The following is a 13,749-nucleotide window of genomic DNA, read 5'->3' on the forward strand; positions in this document are numbered from 1 at the left end:
TCCCTGGCTGCTCTCCCGGGAAGTGCCAGCCCATCCAGGGGTGCTGGGACTGAGGGGTCACACCTGGGTAAGGCTGCCAGGCCGTATTTGCATCCCAAATCCCTTGACAACACCCCCCCCCCCCCCCCCCCCACACGTGTGCCCTCGAGGCTCTCAGCAAAGGGAGACATCCAGGCAGTACACTATAAATATAAGTTTTATTGATGTGTGAAATCCAACAAGTACAGCTGGCATCTCGGAAACACCGACACAAACCGCAACATCTCCTCCTGCCCTACAGCTCCCGGGACCCTCTGGGCACTGGTGAGTGCCAGCAGCAAGCTGGGACCTGGCACCCCGTCCCTGCGGGGCACTTACCTGCGTGTGCAGCCCAGCCTGGAGAGCCCAGGGCCTCACCTCCACCCTGCCTGGTTCCTGCCAGGCTGCAGCTGTGGGCAGCAGTGCCCTGGTCCCACTTCGCAGCCCCCTCCCAGCAAGGCAGAAGGACCTGGGCAAATGCCACCTGACCAGCTGCCACAACAGAGCTGTGCCAGCAGACTCCCCCGGCCTTTGAGCTGTTACCTGCATTTATTTTGGCAAGCTGTCCCAGGGAGAAAGCAGCTCACGCCTGTGTCTTGTGGAAATGTGAGTTTCAATGGCTGCACTTCTCTGCATGGTTGCCCCCGGGATCACACGTACCCCGCACTGTCCAGCCTCCTCTGCACCTGTGGACATGGTGAAGGCTGGAAAAGCTCAGGGTCCAGCGTGGCAGGGACACACACAGAGATCCCAGGCTGCCCGTGGCAGAGGGACAGGACAAATGGTGTCCACACAGTGAGAAGGAAACACTGTTTTATTGCCTGATTTGGGGGAGGGGTAAAACCCTGGGAGAAGCCCCATCCCCTCCCTGTTCTAGCCCAGTCTCCCCTCCAGCAACCCCCAGCCAGGTGATGAAGCATTTGCTCTTCTTTTGCGTGTGACAAAGGTGGCCTGGACATGCATGGAGGTGAGTGGCCATACCCCTGCCTGCCTGCCTGCCATCCCAGCACCGGTGAGAGGCAGAACCTGATACAGCCGTGGGCCGAAGGGGCTGAAGCAGTTTGTGGTGGGTTGAGGCTTGACCGGTGTTCCCAGGGAGCCAGGGCCACAGCTTGAACCCCACCCTCATCCACGCAAAGTGCATCACAAGGGAAGGCAGGGACAGGAGAGGAGAGGAGGTGTGGGGGAAGAAGCCTGCTCTCCTCCATCACGCTCCTAGTGATTATCCAGCTGCGTTCTCTCGTGGGATTCCTGCAGCCAGAAGCACCCTGGGTGCTCTGCTTCCCTGCCCTGATAAAGTGCATCCTTGCTGCTTCCCTAAGGGGCCCCGGGAGCAGGACAGCTGCACCCTATCCCTCTGCCATGCCAGGGCAGAGACAACCTGCTCCTGCAGGGCAGGGACCATCCCGGCAGCAGAGGGACAATAACCCCCAGCTGCTCAGCCCAGCCCAGCCCAGCCCAGCCCAGCCCAGCCCAGCCCAGCCCAGCCACGCCGGCCTGGGGGCTCAGTGCAAACTCGCTTCTTCCTTTTGCATTTCCCTGCACCTTCCACCACCTCAGGGACTGTCCTTGAGGAGAGGGAAAGGACAGTGGCACCTCAGCTCACTTCCTCAGGCAGTACCGAAGGTGCCTTTGCCCTGTGCCACATCCCTCACTCATCGCAGCCCCTCTGTACCAACACATTCACCTGTGTCCTGCTGCTCCGGGGACGAGGGGCCTGCCCCATCACCCCCACCCCCCAGAGCCCTTGCCCAGATCGAGGACAGCCATCCTGCAGCTCCAGGGCTTGTCCTGGCCCTCTGCCCCGCAGTGGCCACGTACCTGGTCAGCTGGGACACTGCAATGCACCGGTGCAGGAGGCACAGGCTGTGCTGAGCCCTCCTGGACATCCCAGGGGTGCTGCCAGCTGCCCCATCCCAGACAGGCTGGGCCCAGCAGTGGGAGCCCTGGTCAACAAAGCCTTCCCTGTGCATGGGGGACACGGGCAGTGGCAGTCACTGGTGCCTGCTGGTAGCAGCCTTTGCTCCACACACTAGTCTGTCTTGTCCTGGTCCTCCTGGCAGTGGTGGTGGCCCTGGCTGTGATGGCACAGGGGTGTCCAGGTGTGCTGGGTGCAGAACACAGCGCTGGGGACGGCCGTGCCTCCAGGGTGCAGAAGGCAGGACCCACCACGAGAGCCCCAAATGCCAGGGAGGACGCAGGAGCTGTGCAAAGCTGCCCCGCTGACACCTCCTGCACCTCGGGATCCATCCAGGGAAGAGCCTCAGCCCAGCAGAGCATGCTCTGTGCTGGGCCAGGCTTAACTAGTGCCAGCCCAAGAGCAGAACAGAAGCAGGACATCAGTCCCATCAGCTCCAGGGACAAGGAGATGGAGAAGGGTGACAGCCCCACCATCCCCCGGCTCCCTGCCCATCCATGCACCTCGTGACAGAGCAGACACAGGGACTGTCCCCCACTCCTCCGTGCCCCTGTGGCTGTGGTTGGCAGCACTGTGCCCAGGACCCTGCAGCCCTCCAGCTGCCACAGCTCCACTGCAGAGCACGGCACTGAAGGAAGATCCAGGAGCAGAGGGGAATTTTGTCAGGGATGGTGCAAAGTCAGACAATAGTCCCTGGGGAAAAGCCCAATGCTCTGCACAGAAAGGGCAGCAGGGTGTGTCCTGCTTCCAGACCCTCTGTGCAGGAGAGCCCCATGGCCAAACATTCCTCGATGCCCTCCAGGCAGGGGAAACTCGGCTTTGCTGAGTGCCCAGCATCAGTGTCAGGCCAGCCAGACTCTGCTGTGCAGCCCCAACCGGAGCCAGCAAAACCAAAGATCAGTCTCCAGGACTCTGCTGGAATCTGGCATTTGCCCTGCAGTCCCTGGCTGCTCAGAGTGCCAGGAGCAGCACCCCTCAGGCTGACCTGAACCAGGGCCAGCCTGCCAGGGTGGCGCAGGGCTGCCTCCCCCACGTCTGTGCTCACCAAAAACCTGTGGGTGACAAGTGCAGCCCGGTGCCAGCAGTGCCAGCGCACCCACGGAGCCTGTGCTGTGCAGGTGAGCAGGGTGCTGTGTTCCCAGCACAGCAGCTTGTGCAGGTGCCCCACCAGCCCTGGGCTCAGCTCAGTTCCTCTGGAGAGCCAGCAAGGTGCCGAACTGCCTTTCCTCCGCAAGGTGTGCGACTTTGGAGGAGCCACCAGAGCCGTGTGCCAAAAGGGATCTTTTAGCGGTACCAGTCACAAAGTGCAAAGGCCTTCCCAGTGTCCGGATTGCCCGCTGCAAACAAACCACGCTGGGATCTCACCTGGTTTCCAGTTCAGCACTGCTGGGACCCCCTTCTGCACAGTGTCACCCTGGGAGGTTGGCACTGTGACAGGCCGGGTGTCCCTGGCATCCCCTCCTTGCACAGTCGGTGCTGAGCGAGGCGCGTCCTCCCTGTCCTGTTGAGACAGCCCCAGTGGTGCCGGGGGAAGGGAGGTTGTGGGAAGGGCTCAGGGCCAGCTCTCCTCCTGCAGCAGAGGCTCCTGTGATGACACAGCCGAGCCCAGCCCTGTTTTTCAGCCTCCTGGAACTGGCAGGGTGTGGGAACCTAAATCCTCCTTGCTCCATGCAAGCACTTGAAGGGACCAGTCACTTCCCTCCACGTTGGTTGGTTTGGTTCAGACCCTCTTTCTCCGACCCCAAAGACAACAGGGACTGAGCGTGAGACTCCCTAAGGTCTGTGAACACTGTCCTGTTCCCGCAGACCCTGGTTTGAAGACCCTGTCTCTGAGGATGGCATCCCAGCAGGAGTCTGAGACAGAGCCCCAAGTCCATCTCTGCCCGCTGGCTCCCTTTCCCCTCCATGAAGACTGGGATGCAGTAGGGTTTGGGGGGGGGGGGGGGGGGGGGGGGGGGGAAGGAAAAAAGAAAAAAGGGGAAAAAAAGGAGGAGGATTTGCACAGAAAGGAAAGGGGGATGCAGCAATCTCTGTGGCTACGGCGACAGGAAACACTAAAGCCTTGTGCAACTTCACCTATGGCATCTTTGGGCTCTTCTCAGCTCTGACTCACGCGCTGCTGGCCGGGACGAGGAACGGGGCCACGAGCTGCTCTTCCAACTCTGCAGCTCCCTCCTCCCAGCCCAGCCCCAGCCCGCTGCTCCCCCTGCACGGAGCAGGCTCCTCCCAGCCGTGCTCGGCAGAAATCACCTCCGCAGGACTGTCCCTGGTGTCCCCAGGGCAGCGCCAGGCAGGGATGACAAGAGGGGACCCAAGCTCCGCGGGGCCATCAGTCCTGGGGGGGAGGGCGGCACATGCCCGGGCTGTACAAAACGTTTTGCAATGAAGAGTGTGTGGAAAGGTTAAAACAGTTCCGAGATGTCTCAAAACCCTTCTCGACTGAGCCAGGCCTGGCTGGCACTTCCCAAAGCCTCCGCCACGGTCCGGGACCTGCAGGAGCACCGTGTCCGTCTGCAGAACATCTCTCACAGCAGGCCAGGCCCGGGAGTGGCACTGGGACCCCACGGCCCCTTTATCTCTCAGATTTGACCTTGTACCTGAGGACCAGGTAAGCCAGGAGCCGCAGGATGACGAAAAAGATGCCCAGGATGAGGAAGTCCAGGTAGAGCTTGGCCTCCTCCACATCCAGCTCCTGCAGGATCTTGATGGGCTTTTGGAAAGGGCAGAAGTCCTCGAGGCACTCCAGGTCCTCGCGCTCCATGGCGTAGATGGTGAGGATGACCCCCTCGAAGCCATACCTAGGGCAGAGCACACCTGAGGGTCACCAGGGGCCCCAGGGGAGCCCAGGACAGGGAGCTCTGGCCGTAGCTGGGGGCCCACCTGACATAGGAGACGTAGGAGCTCCACTGCAGGTAGGTGGGGATGGTCTTGAAGCTGACGAAGAAGCCCGAGAAGAGCAGCACGGGGATGGCAGTGACGGGTCCCACAAAGGTGGCCACCTGGGGAGTAGAGGCCACTGGGGGTCACGCCCCTGCCCACAGCTGCACTAGCCGTGGGCAGCACTTCCCTCCACCCCAAATTGTCATGGGACCTCTTGCAACTCTCCATGGAGCAGGCAAAGCCCCGTCTGACCTGCAGGGAAGTGGAAGCAGCTCCAATGAGAAGCCCGAGGGACTGGGCCACCAGGGCCGTGGCGGTGGCCAGGGCGGAGAAGAGCAGGAAGCGCGTGGCCTCGGGGGGCTGGCCCGTCATCCAGTACACGATGCTGCAGTAGGCGATGGGGCAGATCACCTGCACGGGGACAGAGACACCGCCCTGCTGCACCCACGGCCATCCTCACCCCACAGAGCCTCCTGGGGGAGGCAGGGACCCCTCCATGGCCAGCCTGGGGCACTGGGGAGGAATTGGCTGTGCCAAGGGAGGCACCTCAGCATCAGGGTGGTGGTTAAATCCACGGAAAGCTCACCTGGAAGGGCACATCTGCCATGGTCTTTGCCAGGTAATAGGCTTTGAGGCTGTACCAGTAGTTCAGGTGCTCCCTCAGGAATACGGTCATCTCCTGGGGGACTGCAGGGACACAGGGAGTGAGCAGCCAGCAATTCCCTGCCCTGGGGTGCTCCAGCCCCTCTCCCACCTTCCCTGGTGCAGGCAGGGGAGATGCACCAGGTAACCCCCTGCCTGCAGCATGAGAGGGTGCTCAAACCTTCATCGGGGAAAAAAAATCAGTGCCTGATATGGGAAATTTCCTCATGGAAAAGTCAGCTTGGGTGGGGCTTTTTAAGAAAAGAGGTGAAGCAGAAAACACGGATTCTCAGAAAAAAAATAAATTGAAACCAAACCCAAACCTGCTTTGAGCCAACGAGGATATTATAGCCAAACGAAGGGCAAAGCTGCAGCACAGGCAAACACAAGTTTTTCCCCTCTTCTTTAATTTTTTTCCTCTTCTTTCTCATTTTCCCCCTTCTGCCCAATCCCTCTGGCTGCCCACACCCTGCCCAGCACACACACACGGCCACACAGCCGGAGCACCCCAACATCCGGGAGCAGCGAAGGGATTTTGGGGCAAGGAGCTCCTTACAGGTGAGGATGGTGGGCATGAGGGCGGCGAACATGAGGAAGAGCATGGAGAAGAAGAGGAAGCCGGTGTTGTTGAAGACCTTGCCCGCGTCGTTGCCGATGTGCAGGTAGAGCAGCCCGATGAGCACCCCGATGCAGATGTGGGACATGAAGCGCAGGTGGGTCAGCACCTGCAGGCACAGGGGGGCTCAACAAGGTGGGGCTGCACCCCAAAAACATCCCAAGGGAGCAGCAGACAGCCCATTTAACTCCTTGTCTCTGCCAGCCCCCAACAGAGCCCAGCCTCAAGCCCCGGCCCAGCCTCCCCTGCCCTCACCGTGTCCCTTAGGATGCAGATGAAGGTTCTCTTGAAGAGGATGCAGAACTGAGTTGAGGTGCTGGTGGCAAATGTGTGGCTCTCAATGTGATCCACATCCTGCAAGAGCACAGGGACATGGCTCAGGGTCACACCACAGGGTCCCTGCTGGCACAGGAGGCTCCTCTGACCCCCCACTCACCGTCCCACAGGTTGGGCACGATGAATCTGCCTTGTCAGGGCTGCTCTTCTTCTCAGCCATGGTGCACATCCCGTTCTGGACAGCACGGAACAGGACGGGGTTGAGGTCCCCATACTCTCCTGAGGCCACCTCGATGACTGTGGAGGAGGACAGGACCCCTGAGAGGTGCTGAGCCAGCCAGCACCTAACAGGAAGGGCACAGGCATCGCCCTTGGGCAACCTGGGGGTGACCTGGGCAGCTGCCAGGGCTTGGGCACTGGGTTTGGAGCTCGCCACCCTCTGCTGGGATAGGGACACTCACTGAAGTCAGCGGGGTTGTGGTATGTGGGGCAGTGGAGGCCAAGACCCTTCAGGTAGGGGATGAGGTTGGTCACGACACCCTTGAAGATGCACTGGCCCTGGCTCAGGATGTAGAGCTGCAAGAGAAAGTTGGGATGTGGCAGGTGCAGGGCAGCCAGGGCACTGCCCCCTGCTCCTGCCCACCTCCCTGTGCCAGGGTGACACAGGCCACGCTTGCCAGACCCCAGCCACACAAGCCCCAGATCAAATGCCTGCAGCCCACCCCTCCCATGGCCCCTCTCCTGGGCCTTGGGGCCAGAGGGACCCCATCCCAGCCCAAACCTTGTCGAACATCTCGAAGAGCTTGGCGCTGGGCTGGTGGATGGTGCAGATGATGGTGCGCCCACCCTGAGCCAGGGACCGCATCAGGGACACCACCTGGAAGCAGGAGGCACTGTCCAGGCCGCTGTGGCCACGCAGCGTGGGGAGGAGGAGAGAGAGACAGCAGAGAGAGAAGGGGAGAGTTGAGAGGGGGAGAAGAACATCCCAAAGATGCCCCTGCTTGCCTCTCCTTGTGGGCACCCTCCCCACAGATTGATGCAGAAGAGCACCAGCCCCAGGGGGCACAGTCCCATCCCACACTCAGGTGGGCACCGGAGGGTTCTGGCCATGCCAGCCGGGCAGCCCAGCTGGGCGGGCAGCGCTGGGAGCCCCTGTGGCCTCACCTGGTGGGCTCATCGAAGAACATGACGGGCGGGTTGTTGACCAGCTCCAGGGCGATGGCCAGGCGCTTGCGCTGGCCCCCCGACAGGGAGCTGGTGCGGGTGTACGAGCACTCCAGCAGCCCCAGGGCCGTCAGGATCTCGTTCACCTGTGAGACAGCCAAGGGTTTTCATGGACTTTCATCCACCTCCCTTCGCCAGGAGTTCCTTGCCATCCCCTGCTCCCCTCAGCCCTGTCTTGGGGGGAGATGAGGGGGTCTGGGCCCACCCTCCTCAGCACTCACCAGCTCCTTCTTCACCTCCTGCTTCTCATTCAGCTTCAGGTTAGCAGACACCTGCAGGCAGAGGATGGCCAGGGAGACACAACTGTCAGGTGTCAGGAACAGAACCGGCTGCACCACGGCTCCATCCCTGCCCGCCCAGGAGCAGTGGCTCAGGACAAAGGCAGCAAGGACAGCAGGATTTTGTTCCCGTGTCCCAGAGCCCTTGGAAATGCCTGATGTCAGTGTGGGCTCAAGTGCCCACAAGGAGACAGCCCACAGGATGACCCCAGAGCTCACCATCATGGCCTCGAGCACGGTGAGGTGTGGCAGCAGCATGTCATCCTGCATGATGTAGCAGGACATCTTGCGGAAGGTGCGCAGGTCCCGCGGCCGCCCGTTCACCAGGATCTGCCCCTTCATCCCAGTCTCCCTGCAGGAAGGAGGTGTGAGGGAATGCAGCACAGCCCTGCACCCCCAGCCCCGCAGGCTGCCCCCAGCCTCACCTGTAGCCAGCCAGGATGTTCATCAGCGTGGATTTCCCGGCTCCCGAGGGGCCCATGATCCCAATGAGCTCCCGCTGGCAGAACTTCCCTGACAGGCATTTGAGGAGAGTCTTGTACCCTGGAGGGAGAGAGCAGCAGGGGTTTGGCTTCCCAGGGCAGCCGTGCTATGGGGACTGCGATGCCACCCCAGCACCTGGGCCACCTCAGGGCCTCCATGTGCCGTGCCTGGAGGTGTCTCCATCAGCACCCCCAGGGCTATAGCCACAGCAGCTGCCACCTCCAGCATGATCCCTGTCCCTGGTCCTTCGCTGATCCCACTGATTCCCAGTGCCGAAGAAGCTCCTGACCTGGATCACAGCAAAGACCAGGGAAATCCCCAGGTCAGGGCACAGAGCTGCCAAGGAAGATTACCAGGCTGTGACACTGGTCCTGGGCATGTCTTCAGATGCTGATCCCTAAGGCCAGGGGACAGGGCCAGCGAGGAGCAGGGCAGCACGGGGCAGGCAGAGTTCCCAATCCGGCTGCTGCCTTCATTGGCATTCACGCTGTGGCACCCGGCAGCAGCCACTGCTAATCAGACCTGGAATTATCTCTGCTCTAAACGCGGCTGATTAGCATTTTCTGGCAGAAGGAACACGATGTGTCGGGAGCAAGGAACAAGCACAGCCTCAGGCTCTCAGGAGCTGCCCCTGAAATGGAGCCCTGGCTGGACAGCAATGGCATCGGGGCGATAACACCACGAGCCTGAGCATCCCTCTCATGGAAATGTACCCCCTCTGTGCCCCACGGGGACAGCTGGTGTGGGGCAAGGGCGACAAATCCAAGCTGGGGCAACCCCAGGGACAGACCACTCACAGTCCCACCTCCCTGGGGACCCCTCTGACTTGTCCATCCCCAGGGAAGGTCATCCAGCACCGCCAGCCCCCCGCTCCTCCTCTGCACCCCTCGGGGTCAGGAACGCTGCAGCAGGAGGGGGTCCCGCGGGCGGAGGGGCGGCCAGGGGAGGGCGGGGGGCTGCGCAGGGTGGCCGGGGCGAGCGGGGCCGGCAGCCCCCCCGGCAGCGCGCACGGCTCCGCACCGCGCATGCTGCTCACGTCGGCGCCACTGCAGCTTGCGCAGCGGTTACTCACGTTCATTGACTGCCAGTAACCTCCTGCCTCAGCACGGCGGGCCAGCCGGGGCCGGGGGCTGTGGCCAGAGCCACCGCGAGCCCCCGCCCGCTCCGCCAGCTCTGCCTGAACGGGGGAAAAAAAGCGCCTCTCCCAGCGCCATCCCCGCGACCCCCGGACCCCTCGCTTGCTCCCACCTGGTCTAGCTGCCCGAGCCTTTTCCCCTCCCTCGCTGCAGGGCATTGGCCCGCTGGCAAGCAGCCGGTTCCCTCCTGGGGGCTACAGCACAATGTGCCCTGGCGAACCCGCGGCTGTGCCATGGATCCTCCTGGGATGCCTCCTCAGCATCCCGGGTAAACAGGGAGGCACCATCCCGGCAGATGTCGGGGCTGCTCCCACCGTGTCTCAGTGCCTCGGTTTCCCGAGCTGCACAGCCCGGGGACAGGGGCAGAGCTCCGTCCGGCGCTCCTGGCTGGCAGGGCCCCTCACCGGGCAGCCCTGTGACCTCGGTCCCTGCTCGTCCCTGCCTGCCTTCGGCTTCTGCAGATCAGCTCACCCTCCATCTTATCGGGCTGCCTGATTGGCATCCCATTAACTGAGAGCGCTAATTAAAGCGGACTACCACCCACCAGCCACCATCTGCCTCCCCTCTCCCCTCCCTGAGCTCTCGGCCAGAGTCGTACACAGGGAGGGGAGCCAGGGCCTCGGCTGCACAGGGAGAGGAAATCCCCCCCAAACCACACCTGCTCCTCGCCAGGCTCTGAGCTGGGGCAGCCCTGAGGTCTCCTGCTGCATCCCACACAGCCATCATACCCCAAAACAGCAGTGCTGGGGAAACCCATCCCATCCCATCCCATCCCATCCCATCCCATCCCATCCCATCCCATCCCATCCCGTCCCGTCCCATCCCATCCCATCCCATCCCTCCTGGCTGCCCCAGGATAGCTGCCCTGGCCAGAGGTTTCCCTGGAATGCGCTCGGCCTTCGCCCGGCATTGCACAGCACACGCAGGCACGCAGCAACTGCTGCGGGACAAGAGCCTTCCCCCTCCTCCCGCGGGCACCCAGAACAAACAAGCGGCCACAAAGAGCCCCTGGCACTCGGACAGACCAGGGTGAGATCATGGCATGCAGAACGGGAACGAGAACGGGTGTGAGAGCCCTGCAGGTCCCCTCCCCTCCCTGCCCTTCCCCACCCGCCAGCTCCTACCTCTCTTCCTCCACCAGGATCCCTCCCGCACGGAGTAGGACAGGTCGATGAACTCGATGTTGACAGCCGAGCGCTTCGGGAGGTGGGAGAACCTCTGGGCCTCTGTGATGTGGTTCTCCACCTTCTTTAAGTGGGTGGTGAGCAGCGGGGCGTCCGGAGGGCTGGCGTGGCACACCGTGTCCTCCAGGGCGATGGAGACGCACGCGGGATCCATGCCCTTCTCCGCCATCCTGCTGCTCTGTGGGGAGCGCACAGGGATCGGCTCACAGCGGGCTCCCTCTTCCAGGCACTGCAGGGACCAGCCCACAGCGAGTCCTGTCTCTCCTTCTCCCGCTGGCTCCAGGCCTCGCTGCCCCCTCCGCCCAGCTGGGGCCAGCACCCACATCTGGCTGGAACGATGGAGCCGGCCAGGGATGCCGAGCCTGCACCGAGGGGCTCAGGGCGAGGAACAGCAGGATTTTGTGCAGCTCCACAGTCAATAATTCATGCACTTCCTGCAGCTTGGTCCAGCTCCGGCAGCAGAGCTGGCAGGGCTGCTCAGCTCCCCCGGCCCTGGGGCTGCTGGGGTCCCTGCCCCGATCCCATTTGTCACGGTGGGTGCAGGATGGGAGGTGGCAGAGCTGATGTTCTGCCCTGTGCCTGGATGTCCCCAAGGACTCACCAGGAACCAGCCCTGCCCACCCTGGCCTCAGGGAACACAGGTATGAAATCTGAAGCAAGCAGATTATTCCAGCTGGTTTCGTGGACAAAGCACGCCGTGCTCCCGGGCCAGAGCAGTCCGGGATAGATCAGACCCTCAGCTGGTGCCTGGGGTCCCCCTGGGCTTGCTGGGAGAGCCTTAACAGAACAGGGAGGGGGCCCTGCCGGTGCCATTCCTTCTCTGCCTTCCTTGCCTCATCGTTTCACCTTCCGGGCTCTTACAGCACAGCCTCGGAGGCCAGGCCAGCCCTTAACTGGGGCCATGACGCTGACACACCTGCCCCAGCCCTCTCCTGCCTGCAGCGCTCTCACGGCGGCTGCAGCCCGGCCGAGCTCCTCGTGTCTCCGCTCGGCTTGGGGACTCTGCGGCGCCGGGGGATGCTGAGCCGAGCAGGGCGGGGAGCACGCTCACCCCGCTCTCAGAGGCTGGGAGGAGATCGGGGATCCCCCCGGCAGCAGGAAAAGGAGCTCGGGCTGTGCCTGAGCGGGCTGTGCCCTGCACCCATCTCGCCTCCCAGTCCGGGGTCTCACTGCCTCGCTAACCTACATTCAGCTGGGGCTGCGGGCAGTGGCTCGCTGCGGATGCCGCGCACAACCACGGCCCCTGCGAGGGGCGGCCGGATGCCGGGAGCTGCGGGAGATCCCCCAGCCCACTCCCTGCTGCAGGCAGATCCCGCTCAGTGCTGGAAGGAAGCCAGCCCAGCCCCGGGGAAGGAGGGGTGGGAAGGAGGGGTGGGGGTTCCCAGCCCGCGGGTCCCCTCTCAGCATCCGCGGGGTGCAGCAACGGGGGGCTCGGGGGTGGTGGTGGGGGGCAGCGGGCTCGAAGCGCCCTCGGGCTCACCTTGACTCCTCCGGCTGGGCGTTCACGGAGCGCTAAATCCCGCAAGCGGCTCTCCGCGGCTTAGCCCAGCCCCGAGGCGCGGGGTGGGGACGGGAAGGCTTTGCCGAGGATGCTCTTCCTTCATCCCTGCTCCCCGCCGGCCCCCTCCATCCCCAGCCCCCCCCCCGCCCGGCCCCGGCCCGGGTCCCGGCTCTCCCGCAGCCTCACCTGGCAGGGTGCGGGGCGGCGGCTCCGCTCCCGCAGCGCCCCCGCCTCGCCTCCTCCGCAGACAAAGGGGCGATGCCCGGGGGGCCCGGCCGGGCGGGGGCCGGCTCGGTTCGGCTCGGTTCGGCGCGGCTCCGGTGCTCAGCGGCGGGAGCCGGGCTGGGCGCTGCCCCCGCGGGTGCCCGGCCCGGGTCTCCTCCCCATCCCTCCGCGGGGCTGGGTGGGCAGGGCGGGCGGGGGGCGCTCCGGCCCCAGCCCCGCAGTGGCTAGCAGAAGCCCCGCAGTGGCTAGCAGCGGCCCCGCAGTGGCCAGCAGCGGCCCCCCAGGCCCGGCTGCTCGGGGGTGCCCCTCTCCGCCAGCCCCGCGGCCGGTGCTGCCGGGCGGGGAGCGGGATGGGCGGCAGGATGGATGGATGGATGGGCTGCCCGGGCGGGCAGCGCTGCCAGGCAGCGAAAAATCCTCTTAAAGGGACCGGCCCTATTTCCTCCCGCTGCCTGCCAGCAGGCCCTGAGCATCCCCGAGCACACGCCTGGGGTTTGCCAGCCCTGCCTCTGCACCCCCCTGCACCCCAGCGCCGGCTCCCGCTCGCACCTGGGACACAGCCCCCACATCTCCCCCCGCTGCCCCCTCAGCCCAAACCCCCCTGAGGGGGCCCCACACACTCTAAACCCACTCGTGCCCCGCTCAGCCCTGCACAGACCCCTGTCCAGACACCCCAACATGGGCATGGGGTGAAACCAGGGCTGCGATGGCTTGGGACAGCCAGTGGGGTGACAGCTGGTCACAAAGGGTCGTGCTAGGGGGTGTCCCTCCAGGGCTTTATGCCCAGCACACCCTCCCCGCTGCAGCTCATCCTGCAGGACCTGGATCCCGCTGCACCTCCACCCCCCCAGCATCACGCCTGGCTCCCTCCTCGCTGTTACTCACACCTCTCACCCACCACAGCACTTAAACACGAAAGACATATGGAAATGAGTGGCACCAGCAAGAGTATTAATTAAAAAACCATCTGTTGAGCCAAGGAGAGCTTTCCCCACCCCTCACCAGCTTAGGGCTGGGACAGAGCTCAGGGCAGGATCCAGGCAGGGGAGACCATGGGGCTGGGCCAGGGGAGTTATCCATGGAGCCAAGCTCCTCATGGAGGTCTTAAGTCATCTTGTCATGGAGCAAAAGGCACGTGGGACTCACCCAGCTCTCCCTGCATCCAGCTGCCTCCCCTCCCTGGGGCAGTCCCGTGAGCAGGTCCCAGCCCAGGCCCGCTCTGTGCAGCGCCACACAGCCCTTCCTCCCTAGAGGGGGGCAGAAGGATGTCCTGGGAATGACTCCGTTGCTGTTAAACCCCTTTCTGCTCAGCTGGGCCCAAGCTGGTGGCCATGCAGCAACCAGCAGCTGCTGTGGAGTCAGTTCAAG

At 63.6% G+C, this 13,749-nt stretch overlaps 1 protein-coding gene across 2 annotated transcripts; it reads right to left on the bottom strand.

Moving 5' to 3' along the window:
• Nucleotides 1-178: 178 nt before the first annotated feature.
• Nucleotides 179-12,781, bottom strand: ABCG4 (ATP binding cassette subfamily G member 4). 2 transcript variants are annotated; one of them, XM_048328929.1, is made up of 15 exons: nucleotides 12,343-12,781; nucleotides 10,596-10,833; nucleotides 8,278-8,395; nucleotides 8,072-8,204; nucleotides 7,796-7,846; nucleotides 7,515-7,660; nucleotides 7,132-7,255; nucleotides 6,812-6,926; nucleotides 6,511-6,647; nucleotides 6,330-6,428; nucleotides 6,015-6,183; nucleotides 5,403-5,503; nucleotides 5,069-5,227; nucleotides 4,817-4,935; nucleotides 179-4,734 (listed from the first exon to the last, which is right to left on the bottom strand). In XM_048328929.1, exons 2-15 carry the CDS (start codon nucleotides 10,822-10,824, stop codon nucleotides 4,509-4,511), a joined length of 1,926 nt encoding a protein of 641 aa, XP_048184886.1. In that variant the 5' UTR covers nucleotides 10,825-10,833; nucleotides 12,343-12,781; the 3' UTR covers nucleotides 179-4,508. The 2 variants fall into 2 exon arrangements, with proteins under 2 accessions (XP_048184886.1, XP_048184887.1); XM_048328930.1 differs by lacking the exon at nucleotides 12,343-12,781 and adding an exon at nucleotides 12,136-12,247.
• Between the last annotated feature and the right edge of the window lie 968 nt (nucleotides 12,782-13,749).

This window comes from Corvus hawaiiensis, chromosome 25 (genome assembly GCF_020740725.1).
Source record: "Corvus hawaiiensis isolate bCorHaw1 chromosome 25, bCorHaw1.pri.cur, whole genome shotgun sequence".
NCBI classification, from domain to species: Eukaryota; Metazoa; Chordata; class Aves; order Passeriformes; family Corvidae; genus Corvus; species Corvus hawaiiensis.